The sequence below is a fragment of the Fukomys damarensis genome, unplaced genomic scaffold, assembly GCF_012274545.1.
Source record: "Fukomys damarensis isolate Sample0158 unplaced genomic scaffold, DMR_v1.0_HiC HiC_scaffold_19, whole genome shotgun sequence".
NCBI lineage: Eukaryota > Metazoa > Chordata > Mammalia > Rodentia > Bathyergidae > Fukomys > Fukomys damarensis.
In genome coordinates, this window is record NW_022900931.1 from 55,328,100 (window position 1) to 55,350,595 (window position 22,496).

At 43.2% G+C, this 22,496-nt stretch overlaps 2 protein-coding genes and 1 pseudogene across 6 annotated transcripts in view; 2 read left to right on the forward strand and 1 right to left on the reverse strand.

Moving 5' to 3' along the window:
* Nucleotides 1-6: 6 nt before the first annotated feature.
* Znf792 (zinc finger protein 792) lies at nt 7-7,414 on the forward strand. Of its 4 annotated transcripts, XM_033765732.1 has the most exons (5): nt 7-254; nt 820-2,824; nt 2,909-3,035; nt 3,560-3,682; nt 4,249-7,414. In XM_033765732.1, exons 3-5 carry the CDS (start codon nt 3,002-3,004, stop codon nt 5,811-5,813), a joined length of 1,722 nt encoding a protein of 573 aa, XP_033621623.1. In that variant the 5' UTR covers nt 7-254; nt 820-2,824; nt 2,909-3,001; the 3' UTR covers nt 5,814-7,414. The 4 variants fall into 4 exon arrangements, with proteins under 4 accessions (XP_033621623.1, XP_010624612.1, XP_010624611.1 ...); XM_010626310.2 differs by having other exon boundaries at nt 820-3,035; XM_010626309.2 differs by lacking the exon at nt 820-2,824.
* Nucleotides 7,415-9,015: 1,601 nt separating this feature from the next.
* LOC104863753 lies at nt 9,016-12,730 on the forward strand (annotated as a pseudogene).
* A 6,082-nt stretch (nt 12,731-18,812) lies between these two features.
* Nucleotides 18,813-22,496, reverse strand: part of LOC104863725 (zinc finger protein 2 homolog) — a 32,919-nt gene continuing 29,235 nt past the window's right edge. For both annotated transcript variants that reach the window (XM_010626307.3, XM_010626306.3), the window contains one exon: nt 18,813-22,418. In XM_010626307.3, coding sequence (XP_010624609.1) covers nt 20,803-22,418 — 1,616 coding nt within the window. In that variant the 3' untranslated portion in view covers nt 18,813-20,802. The remainder of the gene's footprint in view (nt 22,419-22,496) is intronic.

Genomic DNA, 22,496 nt, shown 5'->3' on the forward strand with positions numbered 1-22,496 from the left:
CCGTGCGGCTCCGACCCTGCGTTGCGCTTTTGCAGCAGCGGCCAGCCCTGAAACTGGGGTGTGTGCAGGTGTCCAAGGGTGCGCATCTGACCCGGGGAGTGAAGCCCCGAGCGCGCGACCCTCCTCAGCCGAGGATAAGGCAGGGTGCGCGGTGGGCTGAGCCCGCGGCGGGAGCCACCTCGGTCGTCAGTTCTGAAGGCCCTGCTGGGTCCTTAGGCCCCATGGCGGCGTCAGCGCAGAGGGACCTGGTGCAGGTGAGTGGGTGGCTTCAACCCTCCGCTGCGGCTTTCCACTGTCTTGGTCCTGGCGCCAACATAGAACGGATGGCGCTGTTCTCACCTCTTTCACCTCTGCCGTCTCCCTGCTTTGACTCAGGAGTCCTTGGCAGGAGTCACTCCTGGCATGGATCCTGACTGCCGGCCAGGCATTCTGTAGAGCGGTTTCCATCTCTGAGCTCCGAGGGGTGAGGGGAGGAAGAGTTTCTTGAGCACAGAAACAGGCACGTGGAGATGCTTGAGGTGGGGGCCTAGTTGGGAGCGTTCAAAAAACTCAGTGACTGTTGTCTGCTGGACCAGATAGCGCCCCTAGAGTGACAGGCTGAGGAGGGGGGTGCTACTCTGAGGACGCTGGGCGCGGTGGACGGTTTAGAACAGGGAAGGAGAGTGACTCCGGTCTTGTTAGCCTCTCTGTGGATGCAGAGCGGAACCCAAGTGTGGGGTGAGAGCCAAGGCAGGGAGGCCAAGGAGCACCCGCTGCAGCCGTCGGGATCTGCGATCCTGGTGGCCAGGTAGAACTGCAGGTGTGTTCTGTGTCTTTCAGAAACATCAGGCTGATCATGTTGTCTCTTGTGGACGGTGAGGAAGAGGAGGCATGCTCCGTGGTGTTTTGCTTCCTTAGGAAGAAGAATCAACAAGTCATCAGCAGAGAAAAAGGGTAGTGGCTGCAGCGGGAATTTTCAGTGGAAATAGAAGTTAGGTTTGGGACATGTTGAGTCTCTAATGCTCCAGGGACCCTGAGTAGATCTGAAGAGTGGTTAAACACAGTTACAATGTTCTAGGGATGTGTTAATTGAGGTCGTAAGAGACAATCTACAACTCAGACAATGGCCAGACAATATGTAAAAATAGAGCTCTGGCCTCTGAAAAATAGAGCTCTGCCCAGGAAACCACCCTTTCTTCTCTAATCAGCATTGCAGGAAGGATTGTGAGTCAGACCGGCAGAAAACAAGATTGCTATCTCTAGTGACAAGCCAGGATGTTAGACAAAAACTTCTTTCACAGTTGTCCTTTTTTGAATGGGCTTGATTAATAACAGACCATTTCTGTAATTTTTGTTCCTATGCCCAGTTTAGGACCAACCAGAGAAAGCTAAAGATGCTTATATAACCAGTCTCATCTGAGGCCCTGTTTCTAGTTAAGGTCCCAACAGACAGCTTCCCAAGCCCCCAGCCCCCAGTCAGATACGCCTTTCCTCTGTTACAATGCTCTGCCAGTGCTGGGTCTGCCTTTAAGTCTCTGAGAAACCACCCATGATGGTGCCTGATTCCTTGGCTACAGTAAACAATGGATAAACAGCCTTAGCTTCTCTTCTCTGGTTTGTCTTTATTTCCACAAAACATCCCAACTGCAGCATCATTTTGTGGGCAAGAGTGTATGTCAGATTTAAGAGGATCAATGTTCAGGTCATGGTGGCAGCATCCTAAGAAAAAAGAATGTGGGCCCAGAGGACTCTGTGCATAGGATCTTGCTTGGGCACCATATTTGGCTTGTTTAGCATCATAAAAACAAATGAGAAAGAGTGTCATTGTGTAGGGGATGTCAGGATATAAAGGAATGTGGCGGGTGGCAAAATGTAACTAGGAAATGGATGCTGTGGCTTGGGAGTCGTGGAGGTACTGCTACCACGTGGCTTTTGTGGCGTCTCACAATGGAGCTTTTAGTCAGGCTGGGCAATTAGCAAGGGACAAATGAGATTTCTCAGACTTGCAGGGAAACAGAGAGGAGTGGGGAGAGAAAGCACAGAGGGACCAGGATCCCCATATGCCTCTCAGGAGCAAGCCTACCATGACTGAACTTCCTCCAGTTAGTCACAGGTCCTAAAGGTTCCTCCATCTCCGGTACAACCACAGCCAGGGGTCCGGGCCTTCAGCATGTAGGACTTGGGGTACATGTCACATTGGGGTAGGAGGACCAGAGGGGTTGCCTTTTGAATACTTGTGAATGATGAAGGGAGAGTGTGCAACACAGAAGAATGCCAGGATGTCTGGCACCTGTGTGTGCTCGATGTGGTTTAAAGCCAGGAAGAAGGTCAAGTGGAGAGGCCTCCAAAGCAAAGATGAGTGTTACCCCTGGCAGTGGGCACCATCAAAGGCCCGGGGCAGAATGGTATCATGCTCGTATTGGCCAGGCTGGCTCCAAGTACAGTGTACAAAGTGACACCCAGGAGTCCACAAAACTGGCTGAGAGGCAGGCAAGGATGGGGAGAAGGTAGCTGTGACCATGGGAGTGCAGAACAAGGTCTGGAACTGTAAGGAAGGTGCAGGACAAAGAATGAGGTACAAATAGGAACGGGCCTGGACAGGAAACTGAGGATGAAAACCAAGCCCTCCCTGGATTGTATCTAAGAAGCACGACATTGCAAATTTAGGAGAAGGGGCCAGAAGAGCAGGGGTCGGGCCCTACACTTCAGGCCCAGACCTCAGATGGCAACCGGCTGTCCTCCTGCCTGTCCTGCTGTAGGCTGACAGGGTGAACGTGTGAGACGTGAGAAAAAAAGCCAGGGCTAATGTTACCAGGACTGGTGTTTCCTCGGAGCTCGGAAGAAGGTGACAGAGAGGGGAAGTAGGGAATGGAGAGGGAGGCCCGAGGAGAGAGGCTGACCGTGGAATGAACTGTCCCCATCACGGCAGGGCTGTGTGACCTTTGAAGACGTGACCGTTTACTTCTCCCAGGAGGAGTGGGGGCTGCTCAGCGAGGCACAGAGACTCCTGTACTGCGATGTGATGCGGGAGAACTTTGCACTCATAGCCTCTCTGGGTAAGGCCGTCACACTTGTCCAGTTGTCCTGAGCTCCTCTCTGCCTGTCCCCTTTGGACAAGAGATAGCTCTCTTTCCCATGCCAACACTATGAACACTGCTTCTCCCCATGTTCCTATTCTGTGTGTCGTGGATTCCAGTGGGTTACCGGGCAGTGCCTCATCTTTCCTGATCAGCTCTACTTCTGCTGCCCAAAGCCATGCAGGGAAGGACCAAGCAGGAGGAGCCTTTTGGCCAGCCCCATAGAACCCATCCTGTCTGTCACTCCTCACCTGGGTGACTGTCCAGGTCTCTGACACCCCTGTGTTTTAATTTCTGCTCCTTCCTTTGCTAACATGTCCTGTATAAGTCTGTGCAGAAATACCAGGCACTGATTTGGTCACTACCTGTAAATCACTGGGACGTGCCTATCAGACCTTGCTTGCATGTACAACTTGTGAAGCTAAATTTTCTTCCCTGTGGTCTGTTCTGCGTTACTTTCCCTGGGCATGTGTTGACGGATGACCTCTCCATCTGTCCCTTAGGGCTCACGTCTTTCAGGTGCCATGTTGTTGCCCAACTCGAAATGGGGAAAGAACCCTGGGTGCCTGACAGAGTGGCTATGACTTCAGCGATGGCAAGGGGGGCTTTGGGCAGATCTGGCTCTGGTAAGTGGGAGCTGGGGGAGGACTGGCTTCTTTTCTCGTATTTATCATTATTTGTTTGAAACCTAATGTCTACTCTATCTCTGCCATACCTTCCACATTCTTGTGTCCTTGCTATTTGGATTTCTGATCCAACTTTAGCTTTTGTCCCCACCTTTCCGGTCCTCCCACACCGGCCTCTGCAGCACTCTTTACTGCTGGATTCCATTTCATATAACCTGAGAAGAGCGTGTTTCCTTGATGTCTTTGTACATCAGCTAGTCACTTGTAGTCAGATTCCCATGAGCCTGGTCATTCCCCAGTTTCCCAGAAGCCAATGCCCTGCTCCAAGGCCTTTGTAGAAAAGTGAGTTGAGGACCCTGCCTCTTTCCTCAATACCCCATCCTTGAGGTAGCGACATTCCCTGTTTTGTGGCCTGGCAAGGCACAGTAATTCAGAGAGGCAACCATTCCTTACCCTGACCTGAAGTTGTTCATCCTGCCAAGGTTCCTGAGGACTCATTCTGGGATCCATCAGGCTGTTTCCTTCTGTCAAAGTTTATTTGAATTGACTAGCATTTCTCTTTGCAGATTTTTTCTGTGGAACAGAGGGTAAGGTGTTACCTTCTGAGGAAAGTATTTCTGTACAAGGAATATCTCAGGATGGGAATCCCAAGACAGCTCTGTCTATGCAGAAGACCTACTCCCGTGACACATGTGGCCCATGCCTGGAAGACATTCTGTGCCTGGCTAAACACCAGACAGCTCATGCCAGGCAAAAGCCCTTCATGTATAAGACAAATAGGACAGGGTTCAAGTTCAACACAAACCTTGCCCAGCAACAGGTGCAGAAGAATGCAGACAAGTCTGCCAAAAGGGAGAAGGAAAAGGCCTTCCCTGGGAAGACATGCACAGACCACACGTCACAGAAGCCTTCTATGTGTGGGGAGGAGAGGGAGGACTTTGTGGCCACATCAGGCTTTGTGCAGCTCACTCACAGTGTGGAGGAGGCACACAAGAATTCTAAATGTGCCTTAGATTCTCCCACTGCCCCAAAACATAACAAGAGCGGTCAATCTAGGGATGCTTTCAGTGACACATCCACACTTGTTCGTCAACAGAGCATCCGCACTGGAGAGAGGCCCTATGAATGTAGCAAGTGTGGGATATTCTTTAGCGATGCCTCCAGCCTCATGCAACATCAGAGAGTTCACAATAGAGGAAAACCTTATGAGTGCTGTGAGTGTGGGAAATTCTTTAGCCAGCACTCTGGTCTTGTGAAACATCAGAGAGTTCACACTGGTGAAAGCCCCCACATGTGCAGTTACTGTGGAAAATTCTTTAGCCGAAGCTCCAATCTCATCCAACATATGAGGGTCCACACCGGTGAAAAGCCGTATGAGTGCAGCGAGTGTGGGAAATTCTTTAGCCAGCGTTCCAACCTCATTCATCATAGGAGGATTCACACAGGTAGAAGTGCTCATGAATGCAGGGAATGTGGGAAATCTTTTAACTGCAACTCCAGTCTGATCAAGCATGGGAGAGTTCACACTGGCGAAAGACCTTATAAGTGCCATGAATGTGGGAAATTCTTCAGCCACATTGCCAATCTCATTCAACACTATATAGTCCACACTGGTGAACGGCCTTTTGGGTGCAGTGAATGTGGGAAAACCTTCAGCCGAAGCTCTGACCTCATGAAACATCAGCGAGTTCACACTGGTGAACGGCCTTATGAGTGCATTGAATGTGGGAGGCTGTTTAGCCAAAGTTCCAGCCTCAATAGTCATAGGAGACTCCACACTGGTGAGCGACCTTATCAGTGCAGTGAATGTGGCAAATTCTTTAATCAAAGCTCCAGCCTCAGCAACCATCGGAGGCTTCATACTGGTGAACGGCCTTATGCGTGCAGTGAATGTGGGAAAACCTTCAGACAAAGGTCTAATCTGAGGCAGCACCAGAAAGTTCACAAGCCAGACAGGCCTTATAAATGCAATGAATGTGGCAAAGCCTTCAGCCAAAGGCCCACCCTTATTCGGCATCAGAAAATTCACATGAGAGAAAGAAATGTGCATCCTTCTTGTTCAGCACAGATGCACACGTCAGAGGAAGGCTGTGATAGTGGACTTCATGAAGGTGTGTCAACCAGATGCTGAGCCTCGTTCATCCATGCGGTCACACTAGGGTGATTCCCTATTATAGCCAGATGTGATGGATGTTTTCAGGAGCTAAGATATATTTATATATTATATCACTGCTAGAAGCCATCTCAGCTCTGCCTACTCTGTAGCCTCCAAAGTGTGTCAGCTACTCCACTATCTCAAGAAAAGCAGTCTTCTGTTTTCTTTCCAGTTTTTGAAGGGAATCTCAGGTTCCTGAGACCATAGGAAGATGTCAATCCTCCCCATGACTAGTCTAGCTATGGACATAACCCATCTTTGTCCCTGATGACCTAAATAGGGGGTCTGCTGGCAGCTTACTGTGAGTGTTTCTTTTTCAGGGACATGAATCGATCTAATGTAATGTTTGTGATTTATCCATCCTCCATGTGACCCCACGCAACTACCCACTGTGCATTGTTCTGGTTTAAGTGATATTAGGGGTGTTAACGACAAGCCTGTCTTTAATCTTCCATGTTGTGATTACTGTGAGGAGTGGATTGAGAACACTACTAAAGTCTACTAAACTAAAGGGTGGATAGCCCTTGTGTGTACCTCCAAATCGAACGCCTTAGAAGTGGCACTAGGTTGGCAGAGAGCAACTCTCGGCCCAAATTTGGCCTTATGTGCGTTACTAACTGAGGTGGGCCCATAATTTGTATAGAAACACACAGTGTAATTATAGGGAGGTTGATGGAGTGTTGCCAAATGTAATTTTCTAAAATGAGTGAATGGTCAGGAATTTATGTGCAACATTTTCTTTTAATATTTTGTTTAAAACTTAACATAAAATATAAATATAATTGATGTGTGATAATTTCCAGTATGTATTTGATATACACAATTAGACACGTTCTGAAATATGTATACACTCAGGGAACCAACACCATAATCATGATAATGAAATATCTATCCATCACTGTGAAAGCCACCTCCTGGCCATTTATAATCGTTCTTTGCCTTCTCAGGAAACCATTAATCACATCCCAGGGAAACCATTGATTTAATTTTTTTATTATAGATTTGTTTACCTTTTCTACAGTTGTGTACAGTTGTAATCCTATAGTATTTATACTCTTGTGGTCTAGTTTCTTCACCCAGCATAATTATGTTGACTTTCTAAATTATTTTAGCTATTAACAAGAGAGAATGTTTATATGTGAAAGCACAATTATCTTGAGATTCTCTGTGCTATGTATATGGTTATTTTGAACTTTTTCTGGTAAAATATAATATAAAATTTATAGTGTTAACCATTTCCAAGTGCACAGTGCAGTTCTATTAAATATGTTCATATTGTTTACAACCGTCACCACCATTTACCTCCAAGTCTCTTCATTTTGTAAAACTGGAAATATATGTTGATTAAACAATAACTCCACATTCTTTCCCCACCCTTGGCCCTGAAAACCACTTTTTTTTAATTGGTACTGGGGATAAAACTCAGGACCTTGTGCTTGCAAGACTGGCGCAGTGCCACTGAGCTACATCCCTGGCCTGACTATTCTGTTTTGTCTGCTTGAATTTGACTACTCTAAATACCTCACAGAAGTGGAATCATAAATATCCATGTTGTTGTGGCTAGATTATTTCATGTAGTGTAAGTCCTCAAGGATCACCAGTGTTGTTATACATGTTAGCATATCCTCTTTTAAAGGCTGAAAAGAATCCCCAATTTTTTATTTTTTATTTTTTTGTACCAGGGATCAAACTTGGGACCTTGCACTTGTGAGGCAGGCGGTGGCACCACTGAGCTAAATCCCTGGGCCCCAATTTAATTTCTAAATTAATTCCTAAATATTTTATTCCTTTTGATACTATAAAAATGGAATGATTACCATATTTCCTCTTTAATGTTGTTTATTGTTGGTGTGTAGCAACAACTCACTTTTCTGTGTTGAAACTGTATCCTGTTACTTTGGTGAATTTAGTAATTTATTTATTAGTCATAACAGTCTGTCTTTTTCTTTTTTTTTGGGTCCTAATCCAATCTGACTGGTGTCCTTGTAAGAAAAGGAGACTAAAGCACACACACAGAGATGTGTGCACATTGAGCAAAGGTATAGGAAGCCATCAGCAAGCCTCAGGAAAGGCCATAGGAGAAACCAAATCTGTCAACAGCTTAATCTTGGACTTCCAGCCTCCAGAACAGAGAACATAAATTTCATTTGCTTAAGCCACCCAGTCAGCGCTGCCCCCCGCCCTGCCCCAGTACTTGGCATTGAACCTAAGGCTACACAGAGCTACATCCCAGCCATTTTATTTTTTATTCTGAGACAGGGTCTTTTGCCAAGTCACTGAGTTGCTCAGGTGATGCTCCAATTTGCAGGCCTTCTGCCTCAGCCTCCCAGAGTACTCAGATTACAGGTGTGTACTTTCTTTCTTCTCCCCTATTCCTTCTGAGTGCCTCCAGCTGCCCTTTTAGTATCTAATTTCTATTTTCCTCTGGTACTTATACATTTCCATTATAATCAACTTCTGCTCGAATCTGTATTTTTCCTCCATTCTACTTAATAAAAATAAAATTTCATGATCAAATAAGAGAATGATAGTAATTATTTACATGGTGTATCATTGTCTTCAAAGTAGTTACTCAGAGTACAACACAGAAACCAAAACAATCCAGATATTTTATTTTCATCAATTAAGTATAGTGGAGACAAGCAGAACTCTAGTTAGCCAAATCTGGATGGAACTGGAATTCTTACAATTAGATATTTTAGGAGTGTAGAGTAGAGTCATGCTGTTTAATTTTCCAAATAGGCCTCATCCGGGTATTTCCTTAAAAATATCTCTGATTTTTAAGAAACAGAATGCCAACAGCTTCTAAGTCATATGTTATACCTACATTTAACATTTTCAGGAGTGGGGCTGGGGATGCAGCTCCGTGGTACAGCACCTGCCTGGCAAGTGTGAGGTCCTGAGTTTGACCCCTGGTACAAAAGAAATTTTTTTTCCAGAAATTACAGAGTGGGCATGAGCTTTTCTTCCTTCATTACCACAAGTCCCAAAATAGGTTTGTGCAATTATCATTACCAGAGATGATTTGTTTCTTCATATGAGTTACTATCTAATGTTCTTTCTTTTTACCTTGAAAGATTTGTTTTAGTGCTTCCTTTAGGGATGATCCAATGGTAACAAACTCCCTCAGGTTTTGTGTACCTGGGAATGCTCTCTGGAGGAGGGTTGCCTTATGGAAATGGCATGTCTCTTGGCAGGTAAGCCAAAAATAACCCCAGGAATAAGGAAGGGTTCTAGGTGCTAGGGTAAAGGAACAGGTGTTTGGAAAATGAGAATGGCTGGTGGTAAAGATATGAAGAGGATGAAGGCACGTGTGCTGGAGGAGGTAGAATCAGGAAGGCCAGAGCCCAAGTAGTGCCACAGAGACAGGACAGCATGGATATTCTCCGGCCAGTGGCCTAGCAGAGCTGAGGAGTTGTGGCCGGTCCAATGGATCAGAGGCTACAATGAGTCTCCTTTCTTCCTAGAGCTGCCCTGTGCACTGGTGTCTGCCTCATCCTATCTCTTTGTTCTGTAGGGTTCTTTCTAAGACTCTCAGAGAAGGGTATGATAGAAAGGCAATGAGCCCCCCACCCACCCAACTTCCTGGGATGAGCAGACTCCCCATACAGGCACCAGAGGCACAGGTGTACACAGCAAGATCCACAATCACACTGAATGCATGTTTTTTTCTGATGTTATTCTCTCATAAAAGCAGTTCTTCAGTTTGCTGGCATTTGCAACCTGACAGGGTTTTACCAATCAGGTGTTCATCAGTATAACAAAATACCTGACACAGGCTACTTATGAAGTACAGAGGTTTATTTACCTCCACAGTTTTGGAGGTTAAAATTCCAAATAGCATACATAATATAGGCGCTATGGCAAGGGCTACTCCTTGGCTGTATCACCTCACAGCAGAAAGCAAAGTTACAGGAACATATACAGGAGCCAGAGGATTACATTTTGGGTCAGGGAAGAGAGGTAGGAGGGGCCAGACTTGCTACTTTTATGACAACCTTTCACTAGGACTAAGGAGGTTGCAAGAGAACTATCTTCCAAGAACACATTCTAATGACCTAAGAACCTCCCGCTAAATCCTACTTTCTAAAGTTTCAACTATCGCCCAATACTGCCAACCTAGAGACCAATCAAAATAGGCCCGTGGGGTGATGTCCAATCCATTTTTAAACCATAAGAGTCATCTTGGTATTTTGCTACTACATAGCATAATGATTTGCAGTGATTATGCTAACATTCTTGTGCACAAATGGGAAAATGTCACAATCCAATCACAAAAGCAAAATGAAACTCCCTTAAAACACACTCTACTCTAGGGCCAGGGATTTAGCTCAGTGGTTCTGCTGCCTGCTTTGCAAGCACAATGGTCCTGATCAATCCCTGTTTTTTACCCCTGGTAAAAAAAAAAAAAAAAAAAAAAACACTAAAGTTTCAGAATGCTAGAAAAACTGTGTCTCTAACCACTGTTAAGAACCTTTAAAAAAAAAAAATATATATATATATACCTGCTGTTGGTCTTATATTGGGAAAGACTCTGTCAGGGGCTTCATTTCCCAGGAGGGCAATGCTTGGAAGTGCTTAGAGCTACAGCGGGGAGGAAGTATATTTGCAGGCAATATGCTAATTTCTGAGTCAACGAAGACTCAGATTTCCTTCTCAATCTTGGGGTTTTGTCTGAGGATCAGGTGACACAGAAATCTAAGGCAGATTTCAAAAGGAATCAGACTCAGAAAAGAACACCACCATTCCCATAAAGAACCCCAGCGGTACACAAGTGAGGCAGTACAGCAGAATACAGGGTCCATTTTTAGGGTCTGAATGCTTGGTTTGAGCACTTACCAGCGGGCCATATGGTCATGGCCCAGTCACACATCTCTTGCAGCCTGTTTCTCCATCTGTACAATAAGGATTACTGAGTACTCACACCCAGTCTTGTTCTGAGGAGACAGTAAGATTGTACATATTAAGCTTAGCAACCTAATCAAAACAGTCTAAGGCCTGCTGCTGCCTAGTAAATACATTTTGAGTACTTATTAAGGAAAAAAGGGAAAGTCGTCCTTGATGTGAAGATCCTCTGGTTCTTCCACCTCAGGCTTCTCCAATGATTGCCTGTCAGCCTGTCACAACTGGATGATCTTGAAGACAATCTTTGGCTTTGACATTATGTGTCTTGAGTAGGGCCTGATGGCTCCTGCTCTAACCTGCTTTCATCATAATCTGTTCTTCATCCGATGAGCGGTCTCCTCAGCCAGTTTTGGGAGCCGTGACTTCTTTCTTACTTTCTGGCTGAGAATTCATGCACTGACTCCCGCTACCACCTAGTTCTTTGACATGTCCCCAAACCAAAGCTGAATTTGCCAGTTTCCTGACAGCCTTGGAGTCTTCCTTCACCGTGGACAGCCTGCTCCGGGTGCCCCTTGCACTGGAATAGGGTCTGAGGAGCAGGAGGGGCGTTGACAGCCTTATGATCCAAGCATACCAGCGCTTCTCACTCAAGACAGGCCTGTGGGCAGATGGTGGCCAACGGCATCTACCAGGCTGCATTAACCAGATGTGGCCCCATGGCTGAGCTGCTGCAGACATTATCCAGGTGATACTATCCAATTCATCAAGCAACCTGAAGTTGTTCCTGAAGACAGCGGAGACATACTTCATGGTGGGACACCAGGTGAAGTGCTACATCTTCACTGACCAACCTATGTTCCTTGAATCATGCTCCAAAAAAGGGAGGCAGCTAGTCATCCTCAAGGTCCAGAGCTATGCTCACTGGCAGGACATCTCTATGTACCACATGAGTTACGCGAGATGAGTTTTCACCGAATGGAGGTGATCGGCAATTTTTCCCAGCAGCACTTTCTCAGGGAGGTGGGTTGTCTTGTTTGGACAGATGTGTACATAAAGTTCAGGGACCATGCAGGTGTGGAGATCCTCTGCTCCTGACAACAATGGGATAGTCAGAGAAACTTTATCTAGGGTTGCTGACCTCAGTCACAAGCCTATCTTCTGTTGGGAGCCATTCTACATAATTTTGAGGAAAATCGTTTCATAATTAAAGTATGGCTATAGCTGGCTAAGGCCCAATTCCACCTTGCCCATGAGCCAGCTATGACATGTAGAAACATAACTCTGTTTTGCCTCTGGTCATAAGTTGAGGCCTCAGTGGTCCCAATACAAGATTACATCAGCTGAAGACATCCTGGTTCTTCAAGAATCGAGTAGTAATAAAAAGAGAAGGGTTTCACCTAGGGGAAGGACAAACTCTTCATTAGCCTGCTATCTCGTCCCACCTACTATTACAAGAATGCTCTCCTTACCACTCTTGACATAAGATCTTCAGCGACCTAAGATCCTTCATCAACGTAGGACTACCATTGCCCCTGAGTCCCCCGAAGCTCCCTCCAGTCACTGCATGTACCCAATAAATAATGGCTAGCTCAGAGTGTCTTTGTCTTTGCCCACTCTAAGGCACTGACCTTTAGCCCGTGCCATCCCCCTTTCTAGGCAATCGGGGTCTGAACCCCCTCCAGTAATATTCTAAAAGACAAAGGGGACTTTTATTACACACAAACCTTACCCAGGGTGTTAGTGCCAGAGGTTTACAGGCTCAAGAAAGCCTGTCACCAGGCAATGATGAAAGACCAAGCCAATCATATCGAGACCGTGTAGCGTGATGAGAGCCACTTGCAAAAGTACCACAAGCCCACCAGGTTTCTTTCCTCAGAGTACATGTGCAATAAAGAGCCACTGGCATATATATGGTATCGGCAACAGCAGGGCTTACCCACTACCATAGAGTAGATTAGATTTGCAGGCTTGCCAAAAAATTACCAAGTTATGGGGACGGAGAAGGGAAACTTTTTTTTTTTTCTGGTTTTTTGAGACAGGGTCTCACCATGTAGTTGAGTCTGACCTGCAACTCACTATGTAGCCCAGGCTGGTCTCAAACTCACAGCGATCCTCCTGCCTCAGCCTCCCGAGTGCTGGGGTTACAGGCGTGCACCATCACACCTGACTGGATGAGGGAAACTTTCAGAAAGGATTCAAAGCAGGGTGGTGGCCACTCAGCCTTAGTCTTCCTCCTACCATGCTATCCTCCAGTTTTACGGCTAAAGTTATAACTCTGTATCTACATTTCTTCTGTGTAAGTAAGAAATATTGCTGATACCTCCCCCCATAGGCAGAATTTCGGCAGACATAGCACCATACCAGTCATCTTACATACACCAGTCATTCACCAGCCATCTCACCTATACGTACATTTAGGGAAGCCAGATTCCACAGCTCACACTCAGGTTCTAGCACCCTCAAAGATGGATGAGATGAGTGGTCTCACCCTGTGTTTACAAGGCATGAGAGAGGAGATATTGTATAGAACAAAGATTGAGACTCCTGGACACAGTCACAAACAGGCCTGCCTTTCCCCTTGGACAAGCAGATAAAAAAATGTCCTTGTTCTCAGATAGTCTATGGGCAGATTATGACTGTAAATGGAGACACTTCTCCTGGTACTCTGCTCTTCTCTACCCCAGAATCTTGTCAGGTGTCCATGAAGAGCAAAGCATGGTCTCCTGTCTTCTGCCAGACCTTGGTGATTGCTTCTGGCTGTTTCAATTTATTAGTCATTCGTCAGTTTCCTGTCAGCAAGAAAATATTATTTGTAGATGATACTGGGAAGTTTGCTTTGTGATGAAAACTTGTCCCTGTTACTTAAAAATGATTTTTATGTAAGGCTTTATGTGTCCCCTAAATCTGCTTACCCCTGCAGAACAGACAGGGAAGTCAGTGGTAGCAACCTCTATTTCTTAGGTGCTGGTAAATCCAATAGTTTCTGGGCCTTTTCTACCTAACTGTAGGTTTCATGTTTTTCTCTCACCACGGCACAATTATTTTTACACGAAAACAACTCAGAAAAAGTTATTTCCGCTCAATGTAACATGTTCCCAGCCAGCCATCTGTGGCGGTACAACAGGTTCAGCATCTCAGGTCTTGCCCTGTCTGTGCTCTTCTCTGAGACCATTTTTCCAGGCTAAAGATACATCTGAGACAGCCTCTCAGTCATTTGCCTCCTTGTCCTTTCAGAGGCCTATGAATGAATGCTATAAAGGTTCTGGTTTTCTTGTGATTTTTAAAAAAATACTTCCATCTTTAATGCAGTGACTGATTTATAGAAAAATGTGTGAAAGTTTCCATAACTACCCCTTTACCTTCTCTCCATATACACGATTTCCCTTATTTTTAACCTCTTACATTATTGCTACAATATTGAAACATTAACACCCATAGTCGGTGCATCCTTTGTGCTGTATGAGTTCTCACAAATCTAAGATATGTATTCATTAAAGTACTATATAGATGTTTCCCCGCCGTAATACCCTTTGGTGATCCATCTATTCATCTTTCCCACCCTCTTCCTGAAGTTGTGGCAACCACTGAGCTTTCTACTGTCTCCATGTTTTTGTTTTTCTAGTACACCAAATATTTGGACACTTATAATATGTGGCCATTTCATATTGCCATTTTTTCCTTGGTAATGTACATTTCAGTTTCCTCCTTGCGTTTTAGTGGCCTGATAACGTATTTCTATCCCTACATAATATTGCACTGTATGGCTGTAGAAGAGTTTATATTGTCTACAATAATCTTTAGAATCTCTTGGATAATGAAAAGTGTATTCTGCTGTTGTTGTATATAGCATTCTGCAAATGCCAATTATTTCAAGTTGGTTGATCGCTTTATTCAGACATTCACTATCTTCATTGATTTTTTGCTCAATTCCTCTATCAATTCCTCGCGTGTAGGCCAGGTGTGGTAGCACATGCCTGTAGTCCCAGCACTTGGAAGGCTGAGGCAGGAGGTCATTTCCCATTTCTGAATAAAGTTCCATATTCTAAATAAAGATGATATGCACAGATTTTTGCAAGAATATAGGTATTCACTCTAGGGTAGATAGCAAACAGAGCAGTTGCTGGATCCCAGGACAGACACATAGGCAGTTTAGTTAAGAAGCATGACATATTCTATTCCTAGAGTGGGTTTATTTTACATTCTGACCCACAATGAAATTAGTCATCCATTTCTTCATATCCTCACTGGTTAGGCTGTCCTCCAACTTCAGCAGGTCAAGAAATATGGGGCAAGGAGGACAAGATAAGGCCAGATGGCCAGAGGGCAACGGTCCTTCTACAACCTTGGTGTTATAATCCATATCAGTCTTTTTGGAGGTAGTGTTGCACTAACAGCTTGTATATATCCTTTCTCTGCAGCTCCAGCCACCAGATGTGGGGTTGGATTTGGTAATCTTGCTTGCTGTAGAGTTCTAAGAGGCCAACAAGAGACAGATTGCCCAGGGCATAGCAGTTATCTTTATCCATTCTTTTAACTTTTGTATTTTAAGGGTTCTAGAGGACAGTACATCAATCTCACATTTTTATCCAATATGAAATAGTGCCTTTTATACTTTTTTTTTTTTTTTTTTGGTACGAGGGACTAAACTCAGGACCTTGCACTTGCAAGGCAAGCAGCAGAACCACTGAGCTAAATCCCCAGCCCCCTTTTATACCATTTAAAGCATTTACATTAAGTGCAATTATCAGTATGGTTTGGTTTGAAACTACCAAGTTGCTCTGTTTTTATTCCATGTAATATGATTTATTTATTTTATATAGATATATATAGAGAGAGATAGCAATTTACAGTCATTGGGACATTTTAGTATAATGGTCTAATTTTACCATCTTTATAAATGTCATAGAATTTTTCTAATGTGTTTCATAATCATGCATCTTTGTATGCATAGCTATTATAAGATGGTGTAATTTATATTGTTGTATGTTGCAATTGTTTGGATCCCCTCAGCGTAGGGCTTTGATATGGCATTCAGTAATGTTGCTTGGCAGTTTTTTCTTTCAAAGCTTGCTTTTAAACTTTCAGTGTGAGACCACAGGCATTTTTAGTCTATGTCTGATTAGTCTCACTATTGAGGTCATAGCATTCTGAACTGTTTTCTTATTTACTCATGTTTCTGTGTAGGTGGATAAAAACAACTGTTGTTTTGGATAAACTCAAGGAGTATTTCTATACTACTTTGTAGTGTTTCTACCAAAACCCTCAGGCAGTTACAGGACTATACACTTCGAGACTCAAAAGGTTTAATATGATCTTTCTTCAAATTTTTGCCTTGCTTTTCTCCCATACTGTGCCACCTAGATTCTAGTCACATTGGATTGTGTCCTTAGTCCCTGTAAGTGGATGCAGTCGGCTGCTTACCTCCTTGCATATCTTCTAAGATCTTAGTCTTGGCACTGCCTACCTGACATGAAAACTGGGTTGTGCTTGTCATATAGGTATGATCAAAAGATATGATGAATGCTGACATTTTAAAAAATTTATTACAATAAAAACACAATGCCATTAAACACCCTCAAAAATCCTTCCTAACTTCACACTTACCTAGCATTCTTGGCAACATCTTTTACTGTACTAAGTTTTAAAAGTTTTTTTCAGTTCACTATTTTTCGTCACCCAATGTATGATGTTCTATTTCTACTTGTTAAAGGACGCACGTCTTATCAGTGCCTGAGGCAAAAATAAGCCACATTCATTCTTAACTTAATGGGTTATATCTTTATTTAATTTCATTTTGGGGGGAATCTACATGTTTATTTCTTTATTTTTTTTGAGGCAGGGCCTCACTATGTATCTTCAGGCCAGCGTTGAACTATGTGCCCAGGCTGACTGTGAACTCATGATCCTCCTGCCTCAGCCTTCTGAGTATTAGGATTACAGGCACACAGGCTTGCCTAAATTTTTATTTGTATCGATACATATTTGCAATACATAATGATTATATTTCTCATGGGGCTTGGCACATGTCCATAACACATCTTAATTCTTTTTTCATCCTCTTCCCCTCTAATGGTTATAAGACTAAGGGCTCAGTGATTTCACTGCCTGCCTCGCAAGTACAAGGGCCTGAGTTTGATCCCTGGTACTAAAAAAAAAAAAGACTGTCTAACAAAATACAAGAAAGTGGTGATTTAAAACATGGACATCTGTTTCTCCTAGTTCTGAAGCTAACAGTCTGAAATCAGGGTGCCAATATGGTTGGGTTCTTGGGGAGGCCCCTCTGCCTGGCTTACAGATGACACTCTTGATATATTCTTACATGGCAGAAAGAGAAAGGGTCTGGTCTCTTCACCTGCTTATAATGACTGTAATCCCACCACTGCCTCACTTAATCAATACCTTCAAAGGCCTCACCTCCAAATACTATCACATGGGCAGTAGGGCTTCAATAAAATAATTTGGGTTGGGGGAGACACAATATTTTGATAGCAGATTGTAATCAGCTGCCATCAATACTTTGCAGTTTTGCTTTTTAGGTACTGAGAATTGAACACAGGGTTTGTTCTAAGCAACATCCTCAGCCCTTTTCATTTTGATATAATTCTATGGCAACAAAACTTCATAACTCAAATTCAGAACCCCCAAATTTAAAGACTCAATACAAAATGGGCATCTGAGATGAACAGACACTTCTCAGATGAAGCAGAAACAGCAAATATATATTTTAAAAATGTTCAACATCACTGGGCATTCGAGAAATACAAATTGAAACAACTCTGAGATTCCATCTCACTCCAGAAATGGCTACTACCAAGAAATTAGTCAACAACAAATGCTAGAGTGGGTGTGGGGAAAAAGGAACCCTTCTCCACTGTTGGTGGTAGTGTAGACTGGTACAGCCACTGTGGAAATCAAGTGTGGAGATTTCTCAAAAGCCTAAAACTAAAGATTCCATTTGACTCAGCAATTCCCCTTCTTAGTATTTTCTCAAAGTAAAAGCATTGTATCACAGAGATATATGTGCACATCCATGTTTACAGCAGCAGTATGTAATAGCTAAATCTTGGAAACAGCCCACATACCCATCAGGCGATAAATGGATAAAGAAGATGTGTTTTTTTAATGCAATGGAATATTACTCTGCCATAAAGAAAGATGAACTTCAGATGTCTATAGCTAAATGGATAGAGCTTGAGACCATACTCTTAAGTAAAATAAATCTGACACATATTTAAATACCACACTGTTTCTCTGGTGTGAGAAATTGAAAGTGGAAATAAAAACTAAACTGTATAATAGATACTGGGAAATGGGAAGAAAATGTTCAAATGGGAAGAGGAAAAAAGAGGGAGGGAGAAAAGAAGGGACAAGGAAAAAAAGTGAAATTAGAAGGAAAAAATGGAAACAAACATTTTGTACATGGGGGAATGGGAAAAAAAAAAGAAGCGGGATGTATCACGTACAGGTGTAAATTCCCTATGATGAGTATTAGCATTATGGATGCCTAAAATGTACCAATACATGTTTTACTATTAAAAATTTTTTTTAAAACTTTTTCTTCACAGACAACATGAAGGTCTGTGGAGAAAATCCCTTGGAATCTGCAAACAAAACAAAGCAGCAACAAAAGCAAATACTAGTTTCCAGGATAGGAAATCAATATATAAGATGTAATTATATTTCTCTGTAATGTCAAAGAACTAGAAACTGATATTTCATAAAGAATATTCTTTATAAGACCACCAGCCATAAAATTAAAGATTGACACACATACCACATGTTGAGGGTACAGAATTGGAATCAGATAATGCTACTAAAAATGTACTATAGTACAACCACTTAGGAAGTTGGTCAGTCTGCAGAATGATAAACATTTACCTCTTTTTAATACAGTCATTAGGGCTGGGAATGTAGCTTAGTGGCACAGTGCCTGCCTAGCAAGCGTAAGGTCCTGAGTTCGGTCCCCGGTACCGGGGGAGGGGGGAATATACAAGCATTGTAGTTCTGGGCAGTAACTAGTACAAAATTGATAATTACAACTTTTTTTTTTTTTTTTTTTTTTTTTTTATAGGGTGTCGTCTGGCTGACCTGGAACTCACTACGTAGCCCAGGCTGGTCTCGAACTCACAGCAATCCTTCTGCCTCAGCCTCCCGAGTGCTGGGATTACAGGCGTGTGCTACCACACCCAGCAATAATTACAAGCTTTTTATAAGCCTTTACTGGAACCAATCCAAAGGTCCATTTACAGATGAACAGAATAATGTGTTATGACATATCCATACCAAAAAAATAATAGTATTAGAAAACACAAAAATTCATACACGCAACATGGACAAATCTCCAAATGTTGATGAATGAAAGAAAGGAGTAAACATTTATGATGTCTTTTATATAAAATCCTAGAAAGGGCAAACTAGTTTATACTGACAGTAAATCACTGGTCATGGAGATGAGCTAGGGAAGAAGATAGGGTACCATATGGGTGTACAAGGTAACTTTGCAGGTGATAGGCTACATTATCATACTTAATAGTGGTTTCAACATATGTTAACACGCTTATTTTTTAAGTCTATATCAATTGTATCTCAATATACCATCAAAAAAGGTTCCATGTAAAAATGTGGATCTTCTATTCCTCTTGAAAAACCAGACTGGGCAAATATATTGGCTCCACTATAATTCTTTTCATCCTTTAGGAAGACTATCAATGAAAGGTATTTCCACATGAGACACAAAAGTCTTTTATTTCTGGGCTATAGTATTTCTTCTGTGGCTCCCTTTTCCTGCCAGTGCAGCAGTGATCTTGAACGAACAGAACAAGGAAGCTATGGGAATCCAGAAAAAACTTTAGATTATTTGCTCTGCCAGTCACTGTGGCCATAGGTAATACATAAGTCCAATGGCCCTGAGTATATCTGCATACCCTCAGCTCTTAGAGCTATGATGACTGGACTAGAATATTTGCAGAAGCACCTTCATGTGGGGTAAACCCCTGGAGCTTGCTAGTCACCACCGTTATTCAGGTTCACTTATATATGGTTAAACAACTCGCGATTTGCCTCCAGGGAATAGGATAAAGGCCATCAAAGTGCATGTTCACTGAGCATACTGGGGTTCTATGATTCATACTTCCCAAGTGGCAGAGGTGAGGAGCCTTCAGCCAAAGGTACCAGCATTGATGTAACCAGGGTCTTGGATGGGTCAGAATATGCAATGCAATCCTGACAATGTCCCACATAACTATATGGAACCCTATGTGTGGATGTCCAGATTTGAGATTTAACATTTGGTTGGTTTCTCAGGATGTTTCTCCAATGTCTATCCTTACGTTGAATAAGCAGATAGCACATCTTCTATACTCCTAAGGCTCTTTTCAGTGGGAAATGAGTAAGTCACTGATTGATAACCTTTTTTAGTGTCTACACTTTCCTCCTGTGCATTTATTTCTCCAATGTTTAATGAAGTCAGACTTGGGGCTAAATAATTGTTCACATTTGTGGAACTGATAAGTCCATTTTCCAGTACAGATTCTCCAGTACTAAAGAAATATGGATTAAGGCTAGATGCTTTCCCACATTTCTTGTATTTATAAGGCCTTGCTCTGATGTGAACTCTGTAAAGTGAAGAGCGTTGGCTAAAAAATTATTCACATTCAATTCACTAATCTAGCAGATGTGAATTCTGATGTATGATAAAGTTAGAGCTTTAGCAAAACAATTTCACACTTTCAGTGTACTCATAAGTCTTTTCCTAGCATGCATTCTCTGGTGGACAACAAGTATGATTTTATGGATAAAGAACATTCTAGAGTGGCTACATTCATAAAATTTTGCATTAATGTGAACCCTCTGGCATTGAACACATAAAGAATTTTGTACATCTGCTGCACAATCTCTATAATGTGAATATTCTGGTGCTGGGTAAGATTGTATATGAATGCTTTAGCCATATTCATAACACTCAAGTCTTCTCTCTAGTGTAGAAGTATGTGTTGGCTGCTGTAGGCTTTCCCACACATAGGCTGCATGCATAAGGCCTTACTCTAGTGTTGTGTTTTAAGACAAACTAGGATAGTGCTTCTGTTATAGATTTTCTCACATTGTTAGATTCAGGTGGCCTTTATCCAATGTGAAATTTCTTGTGCTGAACAAGGTGGGATCTCCTGCTGTAGTTTTTACCACATTCATTACACTGATAAGGCCTTGTTCCTCTGTGAATTCTCCGGTGCACAAAGAGTCCAGAGCTTTGTTTGAAGAATTTCCCACATATGCTGCACTCATAAGGCCTTTCTTCACTGTGGATTCTCTGGTGCTGAACAAGTCCATCTTTACGGCTGAAGGCTTTCCCACATTCACTGCATTCATAAGGTTTTGCTCCAGTGTGAACTCGCTGGTGTAAATTGAGGCTTGATCTATGGCTAAAGCACTTCCCACATTCCGTGCACTCATACGGCTTTTCACCAGTGTGAACTCTCTGGTGTGAAATAAGGCTGGAGCTTTCTCTAAAGAACTTCCCACACTCACTGCACTCATAAGGCTTTTCTCCAGTGTGGATTCTCTGGTGCCGAACAAGTATCACTCTGCTTCTAAAGAACTTCCCACACTCACTGCACTCATAAGGCTTTTCTCCAGTGTGGATTCTCTGGTGCCGAACAAGTTTGTTTTTGATTCTGAAGGCTTTCCCACATTCACTGCATGCATAAGGCTTTTCTCCAGTGTGAACTCTCATATGTGCAGTAAGGTAAGAGCTCTGAATAAATGATTTCCCACATTCACTGCACTCATAAGGCTTTTCACCTGTGTGGAGTTTATGGTGTCGAACCAGTGTTACTTTACTCCTAAAGAATTTCCCACATTCATTGCACTGATAAGGTTTTGTCTCGGTGTGAACTCTCTGGTGTTCAATAAAGACAGAACTCTGTCTAAAGAATTTCCCACATTTGGTACACTCAAAAGGCCTTTCTCCAGTGTGGATTCTCTGGTGCTGAACAAGCCTGGATTTGCATCTGAAGGCTTTTCCACATTCACTGCATTCGTAAGGCTTTATAGTAGAGTGAACCCACTGGTGTAGGATGAGGCTGGAGCTTTGGCTAAAGAACTTCCCATGTTCATCATACTCACATGGCATCTCACCAGTGTGAACACTCTGATGTGCAATAAAGACAGGGTCTGGTCTAAGGATGTTCCCACTTTCAGTCATTTCTTCTCTGTGGATTCTCTGGTGCCAAACAAGCGCGATTTTGTGGCCAAAGAATTTCCCACATTCACTGCACTCATAAAGTCTTTCTTTTGTTTGAAAGGCTGTGCTGTAGCTAGTGCTTGTGTGTGGATTTCCTTCGTTACTCCTCGCTGGGTGCTGAAGACGGCTTGAGCTGCCCAGGAGATCCTCTTCATCATCTATACACATAAAAGAACTCGCTGGGGTGTGTGCTGTAGAGCTGTTAACAAACACAGCCATCTCTTCACACACCCTGGCATCTTTCTCTTCACTGTACTGATCCTGGTGTTGAAGAACATCTGTAAAGAACCACAGCTGTCTTCCACAGGCCTCACATGTGTGCAGCTTTTGTCCAGGGTGTATTTCCTGATGCTCACCCAGCAACAAAATGTCCTTCATCACTGGGCCACACATCTCACAAGGGTAGACCTTCTGGGTGACAGTATCTACACTGAGAGCCCTGACTTGTGACTCTCCTTGAGAAGATGCCTCCTCAACTTCCATTGGAAACCAACAACCTGAAAGCAAAAAATGGTACAGACATATATGTGGAGACTACAATGTGTGTGAAAGAGGTGAAATATCACAAATATTTG